We start from the raw sequence: 7,996 nt of genomic DNA on the forward strand, positions 1-7,996 counted from the left end.
CGCTCGTTGCAGCCCCGTCTGGGACGCGAAGACCCGAGAGCGACCTCCACGGCCGGCCGCAGCAGAAAAGCCAAGACAGCAGTGGAATACTCTAACACAGTTGGAAGGAATCTATTAACCCAGATTCATCTCCCAGACACGTTGGTGCGCAAAAACAATACGGTTCGGAACAAGATGTGCTGCCTTCAGATGCTATTTCTTGAAAATACTTACAGGAAACCATCCCGTAGAGCTTCTGAGCCCCGCACACGCGTCCAGACAGTCTGCCGGGAACCCCGGGAGACAGTAATAGAGGGGTCACCTCTGGGGAGCACGGGAGAAGCACAAGGAGCAGTGCTCACCTCATTCGTAACGTTTGCACTTCTCACTCGGACGAGGCAGTCCTGACACGCTGAAGTAATTAATAGTTTTCCCCAAAGAAGCCTGTTGCCTGCATCGAGCACACTACATACGCTTCAGCCAACAAATACTGACAAGCGCTGACCAGAGGCCAGACCCGCTCTAAAGCCTGAGGGTCACTCAGTGCCCGTGGAACAAAAGCAGGGTGATCGACGGTATCATTTGGCCATGCTCCTCGGTAGCCGGCGCTCCTAAGGTAACAGGATGGCCGATACCTGCGGACAAGGGACAAGCAGAGAGAATGCCAGGGCAGGGGACAGGAGTGGAGGGAGGTCTTAAGCTGGATCTCCCCGTGGCAGGCCCTCGGCTGCCTGATGATACTTGTCCCCAGAAAGAAGGCTGAGGTCCGCAGGGCAGGTCTGGACCCATGGTGGCTTCCGCCAGTCGGGTAAGCCCACGCCTGGTGTCCCCGCACTGCTCGGGGTGGGGGCAGCCGGAGACAGGCTGCTTGGTGTTTGCAGTGTTCATCGCCCACTCTCCCTCTTCTGCAGACACCCCCGATCTCTTCTGGGGCCTCAGGCCTGGCGACTGAGGGACGGGCGTCCACACCTGGCCTCTACCCCCCAGCCCCCCACCTCTCCCAGGCCACAGTGACAGGTGCAAGGGCAGGTGATGCGGCCCAGCCCGAGTCCTGCACAGACAATGGGACACTAGCTGGAGCCCCTGAGCCACGGGGCTCTGGACTTCCAGCCTCTTGACCTGGCAAGCACTCCTTTTGCTCCTGAGGTCTAATCCCCTGCTAGCCTAAAAGCCAGCTGTGCACAGCTGACTGTCATTCCGATTTCAACAGAATTGGGCAACTGTGATCCTTCCCACATCTTCAGGGTCACTGCCTCCGGGAAGCCTGGCCCGGCCCTAACTCTGAGCCCTGAGCTGAGTCAGGGAAACAAGGCATTACATTTCCAGCTGCCTTGTGCGGCCCCTAAAGCCGCAACGTTTATGAGCATCAGCCGAGGCGTTTCATGATACCATCCAGCACTCCTTCCCCTTCAAACAAACAAACAAACATACAACCCCATTTGGTACAGAAATACCCCAATACGAGTCAGAGCTTCCAGATCAGATCCCGAAGTCTGGAAGAATGAGTGGCTCATTTGTTCCTAAATCAGAGCAGCGACTCTGACCACAGAGCCCTCAGCCCTCTAAGGTGGGGACGTGGGATCAGCCCAGGGCAGACCCCCGGAGGCAGCCGCGCCCAAATCAGGGGGCCTGAGCTTCCAGCGGCCGCTGGACAACCCTTGGCGCCTCGTTTCCCAGGGTCTGGCCATCAGGACACACAGCTGGGGGCACACCGCCAGCACTGCCCCGGCTCCCAGGACCCTTGCTCCAAACCGAGATATGGTATTTGGGCCGTCCTATCTGATTCCACACCGAAACCCAAAAACTCTGCCCCACTCTGCCTCAGGCCCCCTCCACCTCCTGGGTGACATCCTTTGGGTGAAGGCTCCGCCCGGATGAATCTCAGCCTGGAGGCTCCAGGCTCAAATATGCCACTGCCCACACCACACGTCCTCCGGGATGTCCCACCGGCCTCTTCGTGCTAGAACAGCCTCCTCCTGCTGACCTTCTTCCCCACCAGCCTCTCTCCTTCAATGGCCATACACGGACCCACCGCCCCAGACATGGAGCCTGTGAGCTCTCCTGCATTGCAGGCCCCCAAGGCTGTCCACTTTGCCCACCTCTGTCCCCTGGGCAGCAGCATCTCCCCTCCCCACCGAGAGCCAGGACCACCAGATGAGCTGCTCCCAGATATAGCAGGTCAGCCGATCCCTCTGCTTAAACACTGCCCGTGGCCTCAGACCTGTGCCGTCTGTGCCGTGAAAGCCCCGTGGCTCATCAGGGAGTCCCGGGTCTACCTGCTTGCCTTGCCAAGTGTAGTTCCCTCATCTCCCCCTGCACACAGGTCCGCGGCCTCAGTGACCCCCTGCTCCCTGTTTCCACCGAGCTCATTCCCATCTCGGGGCTGCTGCTGCGGCTTTCCCTCCGGCTAGACACGCTCGCACTCCTACCATACGTGGCTCCTGCTTCTCCCCCATTATCATACCTGCAGCCAAATCGCCCTCTTCCAGGAACCTTCCCTGGCCACCCCCACCCCCGCAACTGCCCCCATCCTCAATCAACCACTTCTTCCTCTGCCCGGGGATTATCCTATTTGTTTTCTTTGCTTCCACGACTATGATGGGTCTCCCTCCTACTAGAATAAAAGCTCCCTGAGGGCAGGAAGCTGACCTTGCCCTCAGGCCCAGCATCTAGGTCAGCTCCTGACCCATTTTCAGGGACGAATAAACACCTGCTGACCACCCCCCCCAAACCTGCGCCATTGGCTTTCTCCCTGGAAAAAGTGGGTTAGCAGAGGCTGAGCCCTGCCAGCCTTCAAGGCCTACACAGAAGCCACAGAACTATTTTTAAAATGCCCAACAATTGAAATGAACGTGTGCGGCCAGAGTTGCGTAACGTCCACGGGGCAGCCCATACACCCGGGAGGGCTCTCCATGCACCACCGAGTGGTGGGAAGTCAGGACTCGGATTGTCCCTTCTCAAGGTCCAATCCCAAATGCACTGGCTGTAAACTCAGTACCCAACGGTAGGGGCGGGGGTGGGGGGACTTTCCGGGAGGAGGCCAGCTCTGTGTGCACCTCCTGTGTGCAGGCAGGGGGCAACGGGGTGTGGGAACTTCTTTCCCCACTCGAGGGTGCGTACCCTGGGGTCAGAGAGCATCCCACTCTTGGTCAGCACTCTACCCCCAGAGCTCAGCACAAGGTCTAGGATTAGCGGGTCCTCGGTGCTCTGGAGGGATGGAGTCACAGCAGAAGCGCCGTTCATCCTCTATGCTGGGATTCCAGATGCTCCCTTGACCACAGATTGGTCCCCCCAAAGCTTCAGCCACGGGCTTCTCATACCCAGGGCACCACAGAGGGCCTGGTAAAGCTGGCTCTTGTGGGCTACCTGCTGATCCCCAAACCCCAGCATCAACCCCAGCATCACTGCCTTCTAGACCCCCTGACTCCGGGTGTCTCAGTTCCCCAACCTCGGCAGGGCTGGCATTGCGTACTAGATCATTCTCCTCTTTTCTTCCCTGGAGGGAAGGGGGAGGCGGTCCTGGGCATCACAGGTGTTCTGAGGCACGCCTGGCTTCTCCCCACTAGATGCTACTAGTAAGTAGGGGAGATGTCGCAATCAAAATTGGGGGGCACAGAATCCCCCCACCTGAGAGCCACCAATAAGATGCTACTGAGGTTTCCAAGCCAGTTTCCAGACTGGCTTGATCCCAGAACCACTGGCACTGATTAAAAATATCGATTCCAGGTGAATCTGAGGGGCAGGCTGAGGGTGGTACCTTCTCCCCCCCAGGGGAAGCTGCTTGTAATAGGGGATTCTCACCAGGAGGCCAGTCTGCAAACAGTGGTCCAAGTTTCCTCTGGCCCAACAGCATTCAGCCTTCTGGGCACCAAATGCACCAGTGGCCACTGGGGACCCTAAGCCCCCTCCCACTCCCAGCGCCTCTTCCCTGGGCAGGTGGCGCTCTCAACCTTTTTCAGTTTCCTCAGCCCCTCTCCTGAGATCCTGTCCCTTTAACTTCAGCTGAACCCTCTCCAGGACCAGGTGTCTGCCTGCAGGGGCCCTGGCCTCTCCTGCCTGACACAGGTGGTGGCCCGCTGTCCTCCTGGGGGGCAGGGGGACAATGGAACACGTGCGAAACTCTTACTGGGTTGGGGGCGCTGCCCACGTGATCCCACCTACTGCCCCAAGGCGCAAACACTGGACCGCCCCCATTTTACAGATGCCGCACGAAGGCAAGTGCTCTGCGCACAGCACACGCAGCTAGCAGAGGTGGGTCTCCAGCCACGACGGCCCCAAGACCCCAAGGCCAGCGTCGGACCACTGCGCGCACCGCCCTCCTTTGGGGCAGAGTCGCCCGCCTTGGCTGCAGGACAGCCCGAGCCGGGAGGCGCCCACCTCTGTGCGGGGGGGGGGCGCCGCGGGTGTCCTGGCCACCCCGCAGCGGCCGAGAGCAGGGCGCGGGCTCCCGGCGGGCTCGCTCCCCGGCCCCGAGCCCCCCGGCCCCTCCCCTCGGCGCGCGCTTACCTTGCGCGGGGCCTCGGGCGGCGGCGGCGACGTCCCGGGTCCCGAAGGCGCGCAGCAGCGAGCGCACCGGCGCCGGCCAGCGGGCGCGACCCCCGCCCCGGCCGCGCATCGCGCCGGAGGGCCGCTCCGGGCCGCGTCCGCCGGGGGCCGCGGAGCGCCGCGTAGAGCCCGGGGGTGCGGAAGGCTGGGCGGTGGGGTGCGGGCGGGGGCGGGGCTGCGGGGCCGGGCGCGGGCGGGGCACCACGCTGGCCCGCCCCTCGGCCGGGCGGGGGCGCCCAGGGGCGCCGCCTTGACCTTGATCTCCCCCGACCCGTCGGGCGCCCCAGCCGGGGTTGCGGGACCTCAGGGCCTGGGGCGCCCTGCCAGCGTTAACCGGAGCGCGGCCAGGAGGGGCAGCCGCAGTTCACAGCGGGGGGAGGCTGCCCAGGGAGAGCCGCTGCGGGACCCTCAGCGCCGGCGTCCGGGGCTGCGAAATGGACCCGGGGATGGGGAGACGAGAGGCGGGTGACTCTGGACTGTCACTCTCCAGGGTGGGAGACGCCTTGGCCGCCTTTAATTTACCTGCTAACGACGGAGAAGCCATTGTGGTGCTAATACACCGTGGCGTGCGTTGTCGATCTTTGTGAAAAATAAAACTAAAACCATAACTATTTTTAATGCGTACTGTACGTGGGACACCCTCGTAGCCACCAACTGGCTCAAGGATTAGAACTGTGCCAACATTCCCCCGCCCCGTCCCGCTGAGAGCTCCCACCAGTCACCACCGCTCCCCCCAGCGAGGCTTCAAAGGGCTCCACCCGCCTCTGCTGACTTTGGGGGTTTTGCCTTGGAGGCAGAATCCCTGCCTGGCCTGGGCTCAGGACCCTCAGCATCATCAGGGTCATCTGGAGAGGTCCCTGTCACCAGCAGAGTGACTGGCTCAGTGTACCAGGCAAAGGTCCTCAGAGCCCCAGCGGGACAATAACCCCCCCATCCCCACCACCCAGCATCTTCCAGGTACAGCTCCGCCCAGGAAACCCCGGGTTCAAACCCTAGCAACTCCGCAACCAGGTGCAATCACGGTGTCCATTTCACAGATGCAGAAGGGCAGGCCGCATAGAGGAACGAATTGTCCCTGGCCACAGGGCTGCGGAGTGCAGCACTGGTCATGGATGCTACTGGACATCCTACCCACCTGCTTCTAGCATTTCCTGTCCTTATCACTCCTCATCTTTAGAACTTTGTAACAATGTAACAACTAATAGCTAACACTAGGTGCCATGCCTATACTCCTATAACCTTTAGGACAACTTCTTGAAGAAGGCAGAATTATCATCTCCACTGTATAGATGAGAACTTCATCCCCCGCTGCCTCCTATTTTCTCCTCCTTCAGCTCCTGTAGGGAGGTACTAGGATCACCTTGCTTTTTAGAGAAAGGGACTAAGCTTCAGAAAGAAGTAACGTGTCCTAGGAAGTTAGGATGGGAAAGAGGATTCAGACCCTAGTCGATGTCTCAGTGCCTTAGTTCTCTGCCCAGCCCACTGGGCATGTTCTGGTGAACTCCTACTCATCCTTCAGGACCCAGTGTAAGCACTGTGTCTTCTCTGAAGCCTTTCCTTCAGCCTCCCTTGCTTCTCCTCCCCATGCATTTGGTTTCTGCTTGTCAAGCCCCCTGCACTGTGTGCATATTCTGTTGGGCACGCACCACAGGACTCTTGGTGGGAAAGAGAGAGTAAGACACAGACGTGACAACATACTCACAAATCAAAGGTGTTAAATGGGCAACCCACAGAATTGGAGAGAATGTCTGCAAATTGTGCCTTTATCTGAAAAGCTAGAGAACTCCTCAAAACCAACAACAGAAGAACAAACAACCCAGTTCAAAAATGGGCAAAGGACTTGATCAGACATTTCTCCAAAGAAGATGAGCAAATGGCCCCATAGCCCATGAAAAGATGCTCAACACTGGTCATCCCTGGGAAATATAAACCCAAGCCACAATGGGATACCACCTCGAAACCACTGTTTTTTAAACATATGGGGAAAAAAAAACACACACACACACAAAATGAGAACCTTCGTGCACTGTTGGTGGGACTGTGTGATGTTTCAGGTACACACAGTAGAAAGGACAAAATGAGGCAGCTGCAGGAAACGGTATGGAGGTTCCTCAAAAATCTTAAAAATAAAATTACCCGGTGGTCCAAAAGCAATCCCACTTCTGGATTTGCAGAGAAAAGAAGTGACATCAGGGCCTCGAAGGTACCTGCCCACCTGTGTTCACAGCAGCGTGATTCACAAAAACTAAAATGTGGAAGCAACCCAAGTGTCCATCCACAGATGAGTGGAGAAGCAAAATGTGGTCTGTCCCTACAGTGGAACATTCCCCGTCTTAAAAAGGAAGGAAACTTTGAACTTGCGTGCCCATGGATGAACCTTGAGGCCATGGTACCAATACCACAGCCCAGGCAAAGACACCGGCTCTGAAAATATGGGATGATCCCATTTTTTTAAAAAAATTTTAAAGATTTATGTATTTATTTCAGAGAGGGGAGGGACGGGGGGTAGAGAGAGAGACTCAAGCAGACTTCTGGCTGATCGTGAAGAACGATGCAGGGCTGGATCTCATGACCTTGAAATCATGACCTGAGATGAAACCAGGACTGAGCCACCCAGGACTCCCTGATTCCTTTCTAAATGAGGTCCCTGGAAGAGTCAGACTCATGGAGGCAGAAGCGGAAGGGAGGTCGCCAGGGGCTGGCAAAAGAGGAAGAGAGAGTTAGTGTTCCATGGGGATAGTTGGAGTTTGGGAAGAGGAGACGTTCTGAAGGTTCTGTTAACAGAACAACATTATGAATGTATTTAATTCACAGAATTGCACATTTAATTCTGGTTAATTTTGGTTTTGCAACTATACTGAATTAGTTGATTAGATCTAACCATGTTGGGGGGAGTCTTAGGGTTTTCTACATATAAAATCATGTCATCTACAAATAGAGATAATTTTATTTCTTCCTTTCCAATTCTGATGCTTTTTTTCCTCTTGCTTCATTGCTCTGACGAAGGGTTCCAGCCCCATGTTAAGTAGGAGCCATGAGAATGGACGGCTAGACTTACTCCCAGTCTCAGAGAAGAGCTTTTGAGCTCTCAGCACTGAGTGTGATGAGAACAGCCTCATGATCCTGCAAATACTGGAACATATACCCCCATATATCTGCGGGAAATGAAATCACCATGTCAAGGAGATATGCATGCCCCCCTGTTCTCAGCTGCCTTCCCCACAAGAGTCAAAACATGGAAGAGACCTAAATATCCATCAACCAATGAGTGGATAAAGAAGATGTGGGCACAAAAGCAAGGGAAGCAAGGGCAAAAATCTATTGGGACTACATCAAGATCAAAAGCTTTTGCACAGCAAAGGAAACAGTCAACAAAACCAAAAGACAACTGACAGAATGGGAGAAGATATTTGCAAATGACATATCAGATAAAGGGCTAGTATCCAAAATCTATAAAGAACTTATCAAACTC

The 7,996-nt window shown here is 56.5% G+C and overlaps 1 protein-coding gene across 3 annotated transcripts in view; it reads right to left on the minus strand.

The window, feature by feature from the left end:
- The window catches only part of PHACTR3 (phosphatase and actin regulator 3), a 220,428-nt gene extending 215,796 nt beyond the window's left edge, over positions 1 to 4,632 (minus strand). Inside the window, exon 1 of one of the 3 annotated variants that reach the window (XM_059132907.1) lies at positions 4,486 to 4,632. In XM_059132907.1, the coding sequence (XP_058988890.1) occupies positions 4,486 to 4,594 (109 nt within the window). In that variant the 5' untranslated portion in view covers positions 4,595 to 4,632. Of the gene's footprint in view, positions 1 to 3,780; positions 3,881 to 4,485 lie in introns of those variants that run through there. The other 2 variants (XM_059132909.1, XM_059132912.1) reach the window with 2 other exon arrangements.
- Between the last annotated feature and the right edge of the window lie 3,364 nt (positions 4,633 to 7,996).

The sequence above is a fragment of the Mustela lutreola genome, chromosome 9, assembly GCF_030435805.1.
Source record: "Mustela lutreola isolate mMusLut2 chromosome 9, mMusLut2.pri, whole genome shotgun sequence".
Classification (NCBI taxonomy): domain Eukaryota; kingdom Metazoa; phylum Chordata; class Mammalia; order Carnivora; family Mustelidae; genus Mustela; species Mustela lutreola.